Here is a 13,338-nt window from a genome sequence, read left to right on the forward strand (position 1 = left end):
GACAGTGTTTGAAAAATGACAGTTAGGAGCAGATTGGTTAGTGCTTTATCTTCCACAATTTTATCTCTCTCCAAGCTTTCATGAATACCTCCCCATAGACACGTTAATTGCAGTTGTACTACTTAAATTGAAAATATTAGGGAATTACAGTTTGCATGACAGATAAAAGAAAAATATTAATGACAACTGATTGAAATCACAAATACCGAGGAGGAGGTTCTTGGAATTGAAAATTGTAGCATGTTGGGGGCACCATAGATGTACCATCCACACACACACCCTGTCGGAAGCGACAAACCACACACACACACTGCTTCATACCATGCCAAGAAAGAAGTGAGAGTGTGGCACTTGGCCAAGCATCGCACTCCTAGCGCATCGCTGATTTGGCGGAAAAGCAGTTGACAGCTTCAAATGCAAGAAGCTGCTGGTTGTTTCTCCTTTATGTTAGTGGTTGATGCTCCATGTCGGCCCTGATCACATGTAACACAAATAAAAAGAGCAGCGCTATTTTGTCTAAAGATGTAACGAGAGTTGTTACACAACTGAATTTTGGTAATTGTCTAAACTGTTGAACGCTGTCCACTGGGTGCCCATGTTGCTTTAATAGTCTGCCACTCATCTGTTGCAATTAAGCCAAATCTCAGAAATAAGTGGCAGCTGAATCCATTTATACATCCCACGCATTTCTGGGTTTCCGCCCACTTCCCGGCCCTTTGGACTGCCCTGTAATTGAAGAGCAAGCCAGGGATCTGGCTGAGCATAATTAAACCCCTAGGTGTTTCCAAGCAAGGCCCCTTTTAAGACTGTTTTGGGTGTTGCTCCTTTAATAATTTGCTTAGTAATTGATTGACTGGGATATTAACCAGTTAGGTGAAGGGGTGTGTTCTTAGGTGCTTAATAAGCTTTTGTCAGTTAGTAGTATCTCCATCAGTTAGTAGTATCTCCCCTTTTCTTCTGGAAATACCACCCTCCCTCCCTGTTTGTATTTGTATGTTTGCGTTTTGCATCGTTCAGTGGTGGTAGAACAGTTGCTTCCTTTGTATCTCTTCCTGTTGTATTGGGCGCGGGCTCCTTTTATATGACGTGATGGCCAAATAACCGTCCCTCCCAGGGATTGACACAAGCCTGTCTGGATGTGTTATTGATTTATGCAGAGTTGATCACAAACGTTTGAATTGTGTGATCGTATTTATTGTCTTGTATGTCATCCGCCGCCATAATAACTTTAACATTAACTTTAATAATAATTCTTTTTTTTAACCTGACCTGTCAAAATAAATTTGACTTTAATTTTAAATGCCAAATCCTGGTGTCTGTGTCTCTATTTATTAGATAAGTATTGATATAGCACAAAGGTCCTACTGTATGTGTATAATGTAATTGTTGAGAGTTCAAAGTGAAACGCTCATAACGTTGGTGGGTTTGTGGGTCCACTTACAAAATACCAATGGTGGAAACAATAAAATGTCACATCAGATTCCTGTCTACCATTATTGTTGTATATCTCCTAGTTTAGCTTGTACATGCACAAAGTATGGAGGGTACAATGAGCCTCCCATTGAGGGCAAAGGGCAATGCACGACCTCTGCCACCTCCTCCGAAGTGGAAAAAAGAATACTCTTAATACATTCTTTGCATGACTCTCAGAAACTGAGGAATGTTTTTATTCTAATGAACCCTCTCCACCCATTGAATCTCATTCAATAAACCTGACCATACTTGCTTACTTTAGTAATGTTCTCTCCTGGATAAGCCCAGAGAGGAGACATAGGTGATGGTGGTGGGGCTACACTATTCGTTATCATAGAATCGCGCTATTAGGCCCTGCCTCCTCATGGATACGCGGATTACCGGTATTATACCTGTACTCCTCAATCTGCCCACTTCACCAGGAAGTGGGCGGGATGCAGGAGGAGTACCTACTCTTCTGAGTGTGTGGGGAGCCACCCGAAAAAAATCGTGAGCGTCCTGCAGCTTCCGGGAGAGTGGGCAAGTATCCAGACACATTTTGTTTTTCCATGTTAATTAGGACTTTTTGAGATAACGGAACCCAATGGTTGTCAGTCAAACTGAACGAAGGGAGGTTAAACATCATGACACATAAACAATACAGCAAAATACACTTTATTTTGTATTTTAAGTTTTGTTTGAATTACTTCATTTTAGAGAATACATTAATGTTTGAGTCAGCTATTTCTACTGAGCCACTGGTAAATGAAAGAAAGCAAAATAAATTCAGGAAAATAAATAACATATGAATTAAAAAATGAATTTGACAACTCATAGATAATTTTTTTTAAGCGCAGATTGTTAATAAAAAGGTTTTGTACAGTACCAGCCAATGCAATGCCATTAAAGGGCATTGGCTAGTTATGACTATATTACAATTAAGCGTGACTTATATTTAATACTGCACAGGCACAGAACGAGGTTCCACTGTCTCCCAGAGTAAGTGACCTTAGAAGAATTTGCAGAGGAGAAAGTTTAGTATAGAAGAAAATCTACTGTTGAGTTCATGAGCAAGGTCAGAAAATAATTGTAATGACTTGAGAACTGGAGAGAAGTTTTACATCCTCACATAGGTGACATTGGAATATAAGAGACACAATTGGCAAATTGTGCCAGAATAAAATGCATTAAAAAACCAAGCAATTCTGATAGGATCGGTTCATTTTGTTTGTAACCGAGAAAGACAACAAACCCTTTGCGAAACTGAGATGACAGCTAGTTTCCTACCTGAATTGTCTGGCCTTAGATTAATTGGCATCACCCTGGTGTCCTATTTTATTTTAAAGGTATCTAACCCCTTGTTGAAGGTTCCTACAATCTCTGCCACCTTTCGTAATCATTTCCCAGTCTTCACTGCTCTTACTTTGTAGACCTTCCTTCTTTGTTAAAGGTGAAAGCTCCTTTAGTGTAATCTCAAGGGATGTCCTCATGTCGTGTGACCTCATCCATGAGCTGCAAAGTCTCCATAGCAAAATCTTTGCAAAGAGAAATGATTTATGGAGACAGTCATGTCTTCACAGTGGCTGGTGCAATTATAAGGAATTGAAGGACCATAACATATCTCAGAGACAGAAAACTACCTGGATCCTGCAGAACCTCTTTAGATGACTAAACAGTCCACTCTCCAACCATCTGTGAAAACATACTGGGGTGTCTCATTCACTATTGCTGCAGTGGCACCAAACAGTCCCTCTGTGCACCAGATCCCGCACAACCCTGCTAGCGCTTAGTGTCTTTTTCTCCAGAAAACGCATCTTAGTCGCAATGTGACTCTCTATGAGACTGCGCTGATTAATTTGATATGCAACACTTGTATATCTGTGTGCGACTGAGTCTGCATCTGTATAGTCAGCGCTACCATGCAGTGGTGGAAGGCTTTTTCGATGCCACGTTCCGTTGTGCTTCGTGCACAAATTACAAGTGTCGGATATCAAAATAATCAGGGCAGTCTCCTTGTGAGTCCTAGTCGCATTGCACGGGACGCACAAGGAATCGCACAGGACCTCATGGCTCACTTATGGCAGACATCTTACGTGGCCTGGCATATTGAGGTTAGGGGTATCAGGACACATCTTTACAATAGATGTACATGTCATGTTGCCCACAGTTTCCACGCCTCTAACTTACAGTGACAGAACTACAGTACATGGTCATTTAGTTCATAACAAACGAGTGGACACTTGTGGAAATTTGGAGGCCGCAGCTTTTAAACGTTCATTGTTTGTAAATGTTGATTAGTTACTTACTCAGGAACCAAATGATCTTATAATATGAACAGAGGTGAGTGCATCATTTGATACTTACAGAAATGTAATGTCTACAGATAAATAAAGATCCAGATGATGTAACTAATACATTGCTGACATTTTTTTTTTCCGCCTACCTCAATTGTTCCATGACTTAACAAGGTAGTAAATATAGCAATATAAGGTATCACAGTGCTGTATTTAGTTATCCGCAACACAATATCTATTACACTCCCTCATCCTCTCTACATGATCAGCCTTAATTCAATTTATCATTTCAATCTTCCTTTAGGCAAAGCCTAGCCCTCTCCTTAGTCCATATCATTTCTATCTTTTTTTGGAAAACGATCGGCAGCATTTTGTGGTGTCTCCTCCTATTTGCCTAAGATGGAGGGCACTATAACCTGCCACGACCTTAGAGCAGGTCCCTCCTTCTGGATGCGCTCTTTTTCTCAGGCTTACCCTGCTACCGACACAAGGGTTGCCAATCTGTGCTGTACCAACACCGATTACTACCATTAGCATACCGCTGGCCCCACAGTGAGTACAGAGCCTGATGGTGCGTTCTGCTCCAGGCGCACCACAACACCCAGCTATCCCTTGCTTGCTCCAGGCTGACACTGCAACACTACTGTGTTACTACTACAAGATACCACTGTGTGCTAACCCATGTATATACCTCTGTAAACCTGTACCTGCTGTTCCCTTACAAACCCTGTTACCTGGTTAAGGATAAACAGTCTGGCCTAAACTCCATTTCACAATTCCACTGGTGCCAATTGTTCTACTCCAATAGGACATGTCAACAATGTTCTCCCACAGAACCAAGCAAACCTTGTTAAACCCTCTGTATGTTGAAACTCTGGGGTAGATTTCCTAAAAGCGCTAAAAAAGAAAAGTGCAGGTGTTACTCGTAGCGACCAATCAGATTCTGCCAATCAATTTCTAGAATGTACTGTACTAGATAAATTACAGCTAGAAGCTGACTTGTTGCTAGGGGTAACACCTGCACTTTTACTTTTTAGAAGTTTCAGTAGATCTACCCCAAAGTTTCAATATATTTTTGGCACTATAGAGCCCATTTATCAATGAGTTCTATCATACGCAATGACTTTTAAAACTCATTGCGTATGATAATGGTGCTCCAGCCAATCAGCTCCCAACTGTCATTTTTCAAACAGATGACAGTTGGGAGCTGATTGGCTGGAGCACCATTATCATAAACAATGAGTTTTAAAAGTCATTGCGTATGATAAAACTCATTGATAAATGGGCTCTATATATTGTTCTCGTTCCTTTAAATAAAGTTTTCCATTTTAAATTTATAACATCTTTAGCCATTATCACCTCCGAACATATTAGATTGTTCAATCTGCATACAGCTCTGCCACATTCAGAAGTGTACTGGATAATTTCACTATGATTTAATAATAATATACACTCAGTTTTCAAGTGGGGGTATGACAAGAGGTGTATATGGTACCTTTCAGATATGTGGGTATTGTGACAGGTACACATGAGTAATAGTTGTAACTATGGTCCTGATGCAGTGATGTACGCTAATTTCGCCACCTCTGTGTCTTTGCACGCAGCAGCTGTGCAAAATTATGCAAAAGCCGCAGGAGGCGTCTTAAGTAAACAGCCGACCATTGCCAGCTTCTCTGATCGGCTGCTGCATCCGAAGATGAGGCACTGGATCAACTACGTGACCATCGGATATCTGAGTAACTTTCAGGTTACTGAGGATATCCGGCAAAATCACACTGCTTCCTAGGACTCAACCACTGGCTTTGGCATGCCCAGAAAATGGGGCCGACATTCCACCGTTTTCTGGTACGCTCCCCTTTGCTGCCCCCAAACGACAGCAGCCAATCATGATGCAGCTTTTGGGACACCGCGTCCGACCTTGCAGGACCAGATCTGCACATGCCCAGGGTGGCTCCTGCTCTTGCTCAGATCAATAAACATCAGAGATTTACATAAATATCCCATTTACTTAATTCTCTGAATCAGGCCCTACATGTCCACTAGCCCGCTATTAAATATATATTAAATGCAATTCAATTTTGCCCTGTCTGTAGCCAAAAACTTCCTTGATGTTACAGAGATGTCTTATGGTTACAAGCCATACCATACAGTAATTGTCCCTGTTTCCGGAGCTAGGAGTTAATTACACTTTTTGTTAACAGTGTTATGTGTTTGCAAAATGGAGTGGTACCGATTTCCAGACTCCTCCTCGTTGAGCAGATGTTATATATTTAACTATGCTCTAATAAAACAACACACATGCCATAAAAGAAATGATGGCAATGATTGCCCATCACGCTGATGCAAAAATAACCCCATGAATTTTCTGCTATAAATTCTGAAATTCTTTCGGCAACTGCCATTAAACTGCGAGTTTACCAATCTTATAAAGACGCTTGTTGGTTTATAGGAAAACAATACTGCTTTATTGCAACATTTTTTACAATCACAATAACACTAATTATTTCACACAAATGCACCATAAAGTCCTTTGGGGCTAAGCCAACAGAGAAGACCAATATTTATATATGTATATATAACCGCATATGCTTATACTGCTATATCGATCCAATAAAAAGTACATTAAAGAGCTTGCAGTGCATACATTGCCTGGGTCACAGGCTTTTTGCTAGCAGAAATTTAGCTATAGAACATCACTCTCAATATGGCTGTTTATTCTCTTCACTTGTCAGGACGGGAATGGATTTAAAGGACGTGGCAGCCAATATTTTCAGTTGTTGTTGAATTTCAGCTGAGAAACTTTTTATATACTCTCTTGCAGTCACAATTATTGTCATTTAGTAGCATAGGCCTAATACAGTATATTCTACATTACTATACGTGTACAATGAAAATAACTTTATTCAGGCACTTCAGTCCCTGCCTCAATGGAGCTGACAATCTAATCTCCCTATCACTAGCACATCCCCACACCAGGGCCATTTTCCATCTACAGCCAGTCTATTGACCTAGATGTCTATAGCCTGGATGGTACAGTAGCTCACAATTATACACAGGGAACATGCAAAAGTCTCACAGATTGCCAACCAGGGAGCAATGAACCCTAAAACCAGAGTGACGTGAGTCAGCACTGACACAATATTATCAATGGGACTAAAATAGTTCTCAACTCTGCAGATGCATTGTGACAGTATAGTATAGAGTATACAGACTGTACAGTACAGTATATTACCATGGCAGCAGCCACTGGCATTAGGAACACAGGGAATCTGTGATAGCCAGATAATAACTAGCAAAGTCAGAATTGGGAATATACAAAAGCAGTGTCTGTTTATATACCAACACTGGATCATTGCCATCTGCTGTCAGTGGGTCCATGTGAGTAATGAAATATCAACAATATCCTTCTAATCATTGAACAGTTATCAGATTATTAATTCCCCCCCCCTTTATTTATCAAATTACGATAGAGTTTCCAACTATTCCTATTTTTTTTATATGATGTCAATCCCACCTGTAATCTCTGAGCTCCTCTTTGGTACCTGATTTCAGGTAAACTGTATAGTGTCACGTGTACATTACATACGACTTGCCTTAACACAGACACGTTGGGTATAATGTACATCATAAATCTGCCTTAATGTTTTCAGATGATTTGTGATCAATCTGTGCTAATACCTTTTCTGAGTATATGAAGTGAGCACCCCAGAATCTGCCCAATCAGCTCCTCTTTTTTAGTCATTTAAATTTTGCATTCAAACATCAGTCTTTATAGTTTGACGTAAAGTATGTACATAGAAGTTGTAACATTTACAGAGCTCCTCAATCAACTTCATCCAGTCACTTCTTGCGCACATCATAAATGTTTGCAAACGTAGACTTGCAAATATTTATTCCAATGTATCTATCTATCTATCTATCTATCTATCTATATATCTATCTATCTATCTATCTCATATCTATCTATCTATCTATCTATCTATCTATCTATCTATCTCATATCTATCTATCTATCTCATATCTATCTATCTATTTATCTATCTCATATCTATCTATCTATATATCTATCTATCTCATATCTATCGGAATCGGTCAGAATTCCGGTGTCGGGATACCAACAGAGTTAACACTTGTTGGTCGGTATGCTAACCCTTCCCCTCTCCCTATCTTAACCCTAACCTCCCCTCCATAGTTCCTAAACCTAACCTCCACCTCCCTGCACCCTAAACCTAACCCTCTACCTAGTGCCTAACCCTAACTCCTTAACTTAACCCTAACCATCCCCCAACCCCGTTACTTACCATCGGCACCCCGGTGGTCTGGATGCCGGCATCAGGTTTCTGACCGCCGTCAGTATTCTGGCGCCGGTAATGTAAGCATCGGCATCCTGACTGCCGGGATGCCCAATGCATACCTATCTATCTATCTATCTATCTATCTATCTATCTATCTATCTATTTATCCAGTGTCATTTTGTTATTTTTCAGCAAGAACAAGCAGGACCTCTCATTAACTATGAGCCTAAATGTAGATAAGTTTTATCTTAAAGGCTCTTTTGAGTGCCTTCTTTTCTAAATACTATATAAATAGATATCTAAGTATATATAATGTATATATATTTTTCTATAGCTCCACCCCCAGTAGTTACTCCCACAGTTCCTATACAGTTCCTATACCTATTTTTCCAGAAAAATAGCCCTGTAACTATCTATCTATTGTATCTATCTATCTATCTATCTATCTATCTATCTATCTATCTATCTATCTATATATCTCATATCTACAGTATCTATCTCATATCTATCTATATCATATCTACTGTATCTATCTATCTATCTATCTATCTATCTATTTATCTATCTATCTATATCATATCTACTGTATCTATCTCAGGGTTGCCAACATTCTGGCTGCCCCTTCCTGAAGGGAGTAGCCAGATCGGCACAGCAGGGAGCGTGGCCGGCATGGGGGGGGGGGTAACCGGACAGCATATCTGGCATTTGAGGGTGGAGCGGATGGCGTGGCCATGCAATTGCGTCAATTTGGCCCCGCTACACAATGCCAAAATTATGTCACCGGCCCCCCTCTGCTGGGGTTTCTCTAACCATTGGGGGGGGGTGTGGAGGGCTTGTCTGCCTTCCCCGGGGGCCGGGAGAGGCACACGATTTTTGGGAGGCTCCCGGCCGAATCGGGAGGGTAGGCAAGTATGATCTGTCTATCTATCTATCTATCTATCTATCTACACACAAAACTTCAATGTCCCCAAGGAACACATGGCAGCGCTCTCTGAATAAACAGCAGGTATATTCCAGCTGAAGCAAAGTCAGTGCAGTACATACAGTAATTGCTGGGACATGCATATACCAATAGTGGCATATTACTGTCTGTAACCCCATGTACTGTGTACCTCTTTATGGATTACAGTGCCCACTGAGACATATATGTATGTTAGGTCTTTGCAGACCAAATACCTACCAAGATTGTCACTGGGTCTTGTGCAGGTATATGAGAAGTACATATGCGAGTTACATGTGTGTAGTTATAATATATTTACGCTGTGTGCATAGTATTGACATGTGTAACACGTATGTTTAGGAAGTGTGTGTTGTACAGGTTTGTAGAGTATTGATATGCACTGTATATGACACATATGCATTTTTTAGGGTACATGTATGTGGAATGCATGTGCGCGTGCAGTGAGCATGTGGACCCATTGGTAAATTCTGTCACCATCTGGCCCTGACTTTTGCTGACCTAGATTCCATGTGAAATCACTCAGAAACAGCCCCGGTTTGCCGGGCAATTCCTAATGCCTGGGATGTGCACAGTATCCAGTGTTATCTTCCCAGTGTTCAGCTTCAGATTTACCATTTGCTGATATTGATCTGTATTTAAGGAAAAACATGCATTCTCTGCACTACCCAATTACCCTGCCATGAAATCTCATCATCCTGAACAAGATGTTTTCTTTCATTTTGGTAGATGTCTAATAATAATAATAATAATAATACAAATAATAATAATCTGGTGGTCTCTGAAGCTCGCAGTCTGCTCAGCAAGGAGACTCTGCCAACCCATCCATGCATGCATTTTGTGCATGGGCTGCAAGTGAGTGTGTAGGTATCAGTATAAATAAGCTATGTAACATATTGTATTCCCTGCAAAGGACAGAGAGTCTGCTGTGTGAGAACAGAGAGAGGTCTGTGGGGACTTGGACACGCCCCCTATCGACTAGCCCCCCCTCCAGATACCATGTTAACCACGCCCACTGGCTCCTTCATACACTGCTGCTGGTTGCATGATCTGATCATGATTATCTCAGCACTAAACACAATTAAATGGGTATTTTCATCTCCCTTAGGGGTGTTTGCATCATATCTCAGTGCAAAAGCAATATTGGCAACTCCTGCTGTATACTGGGATTAGACGTGGTTTTGCAAACACCATCTGTCAACCATTAGTCTATTTGTAATATCAAAAAGTAAATAATTAAATCACAGTGGATTCAAGAGTCTGCAGTAATAGATTTGTAATATGCACAGCATCAGTGTCAGGTATACCTAGTCTTAAATGGCATATATATGTATATATTTTTTATACTATGATATAGTGGTTAAAAAGTACACAGACTCCCAATGAATGTTACATTTTTGAAATGCCAACACATTCGTATTGTAAACGCTTCTCATGTCTATACACTGACTCAGAGTCTCCAGCTATAATTCCAGTAGCCACCACTTATCCAGTGTCCCTAATGGTCCTCAGGATGATATGTAATTACCAGAGCAGGGGTTGCCACTAAAATCATTTGACTGAGACCAGTCTTATGCAAGAGCAATACAGTATATCTTCACATTCCCAATATGACATTTGTTGAACGTTTACATGATAAATAAATATATAAATAAAACATTTTCCTACCACAAAAGCATTCAACTGTTTTGTCAATGGAAAATTGGATGATTGGAGCAGATTTGCCAGCTCACACTATAATGTCTGCAGCAGCAACTATAGCAATACAGGTAAAATGTGAAATAACACACATTGTAAACTGGCAGGCTTTGCATTGAGGTTCTCTTTTTGTTGCTGTGATTAGACTAATAGCATCTCTATAGCTGAACTTGTTCAGTGTGCTCCTCTCTAAACGGATCATCAAATCTCAGTGTTGGAATCAGCCATGTAGATTATACAGTTTGGAGACATGTGGAGGGTGCACAGATCGTGATGAAGTTGTTTTGTCAATTGCCAGACATGAAACAAGTAAACATGGTAAGAGTAAATACTGTAGTTTATATCTCAGTATATAGCATAGGTGTACTTCCATTTAAATGAGGCTATTTAACATACGGATGGTTGCACTAGAATTTACCTAGAACACAGAGTGGGGCATACCGCCCAAGTTGTTAATTATGTCTATAAAAGGACACAACTTTAACTGATATAGACAGCACCTTTTGATCACAGTCATACCACCTACAGTACATATAGAACACAAGTGGCACTTTAATATATCCAAAACACAACATATTGTGGTAAATGTTGACCTTTTACAACATCGTAATACAAAAGACAATGTGGTGACCCTATTTGGAGAAGACCACCAGGAAATTTTGGGTCAAGAGGGTAAAGAACTCACCATAAACCCCTTGGCTATAGATGCCCTCGATGAGAACTGTCAATAGCCACAACACAACGAAACTTAAATCCATCTTCACGTTAGCATGGACATATCCAGCCCAGGGGACACAACAGGACCTTCCAGAGGCCAGTGACCGACAAACTACCCTCGTTGTCTCCAACTGACAGGTGGCCACTGGCTACCAACACAGTGCACCCGGCAAGTATAAAATCCACAGAAAATGACAGTATTGCTCTCAGTATTTTTTTTTTTTTTTAGAAAAAAGGGGTAATATAGGACTTTTCTGTGTCAGGACAGAAGGAAATCCTATGCAATCGGGTGAGATGAAGCTCAGGTGTTCCTACAAGCCTTGGTCAATAGCTTCCTTAGTGGGGGTTTAAAAAGTAACTCTCAATGGTCCCTGGAGAACAATTAGGAGAGGAGACTGATGGCAGTCCAACAGAGCCCCATCGCATTTTCCTCCCCCCATTCCATTAGTTGCCATTGCAAATGCAAAAAACAAGGAAAAATCCCAGATCCAGGCTGGCAGCCGGAGCAAGACTGGGGGTTTCTGTGCCAAGGATCTAGCTGGGGAGACCAAGCGTATGAGATCACTCATCCGATCCAAGCCAGTGGCAATAGCGCGCATCCATGTCCAGGGCGCAGGCAGGAGCCCCCCATGTATATGGATAGATGAGATGGGAGCACAGGACCAAACCCCAGCTGCAGGAAATGCAAATGAAGCTTAAACCTGGCAGGGAGGGATTGCAGCATATATTAATATTCTTGTCATTTTGTGGCGGAATCCAGCGACTGCAATGGAGCTGGCTCCCCGGGTGCTGATGCGCAGGGTGGTGGGGCTGCTCCTGCACCCTATGCCACTGTTCCCGGGACCTGTGTGTGTGTGTGTCAGTGTGTGTGAGTGCCTGTGTATGTGTGTATGTGTGTGTGCAGGCAGGAGCAGGAAGGAGAGGGAGCTGCTGTGTGTGGTCACGTTGGGATCTACGTGGAGAGAGGAGCTGGAGCTTGGTAGCCGCAGCCAGGCGACGTCAAAGCTGCGTGTCTCCCCCCCACCCACCCTAACTCTACACCCCCACTCCACTCCTCTCCCTCCCTCATCCCTATTCCACCACAGCTCATCAGTATGGGGAGCACAGAGAATGAGGAGCTAGACAGAGAGCAGGCAAGAGGGTGGCATGTGCAATTAGGGGGCATCACAGGCATGGGAGAGGGTTCTGTAAGAGCCACTCCAACCCATGCACCCACCACCCCCTTCCACTCTTCTACAGCAACCAATTAACTCCCCTATATAATGCATCCATCAGAATTAAATGGCTCAGAGCGTGGGAACTAGGCTTTGTGAATGAACGGGGGACCCCCTCCCACTATTCCGTCCCTCAGCCCCACTGCTGTAGAGCAGATGAATCAGCTACACCAGTCTGCATGGCATGTGGGTGGTTAAAGATCGGTGTTAGAGAACTGCCAGTCAAGAGGAGCCGCTCCAGCACCTTGGACAGGTCCTTCTCAAATACACAGGCGTATCCTGTAGTGTAGATAGATAGTGCTGGATCGACAGCTGCCAAATAAAGATCTCTCTCTCTCTCGCTCTCTCTCAGCAGGGGGGTTAACTCCTTGTACACATATAGTATTACCTCTGCTAGAGGCTGCATGCCGCAGATCTACCTATACAGTAAGTAGGACAGCATTGAACTGGGACAGTCTGTTGCAGAGTTTCGTACTTTGCTTTCTTGCAGATAAGTGCCTATAGTAGCAGTTGACATACTGACATACATATATGGAATTATATATGAATACACAGGCTTTGGTAAATTGATAAATGCATGCATTTTAATGTTATGGTGTACAACAGGATTATTTAATCTGTGGTGCATCTTTAGTACTTTTTTTCCCTCTGGCTCATGCTGAAACTTGTAGTTCTGCAGCAGCTGGATATCCAGCCACAGTACACAGGAG

General features: G+C 41.7%; 1 protein-coding gene across 3 annotated transcripts in view; it reads right to left on the reverse strand.

Moving 5' to 3' along the window:
• Positions 1 to 12,336, reverse strand: part of MDGA2 (MAM domain containing glycosylphosphatidylinositol anchor 2) — a 918,945-nt gene extending 906,609 nt beyond the window's left edge. For all 3 annotated transcript variants that reach the window (XM_088455291.1, XM_088455288.1, XM_088455287.1), the window contains exon 1: positions 11,383 to 12,336. In XM_088455291.1, coding sequence (XP_088311417.1) covers positions 11,383 to 11,455 — 73 coding nt within the window. In that variant the 5' untranslated portion in view covers positions 11,456 to 12,336. The remainder of the gene's footprint in view (positions 1 to 11,382) is intronic.
• Between the last annotated feature and the right edge of the window lie 1,002 nt (positions 12,337 to 13,338).

The sequence above is a fragment of the Taudactylus pleione genome, unplaced genomic scaffold, assembly GCF_031769625.1.
Source record: "Taudactylus pleione unplaced genomic scaffold, aTauple2 ptg000652l, whole genome shotgun sequence".
Classification (NCBI taxonomy): domain Eukaryota; kingdom Metazoa; phylum Chordata; class Amphibia; order Anura; family Myobatrachidae; genus Taudactylus; species Taudactylus pleione.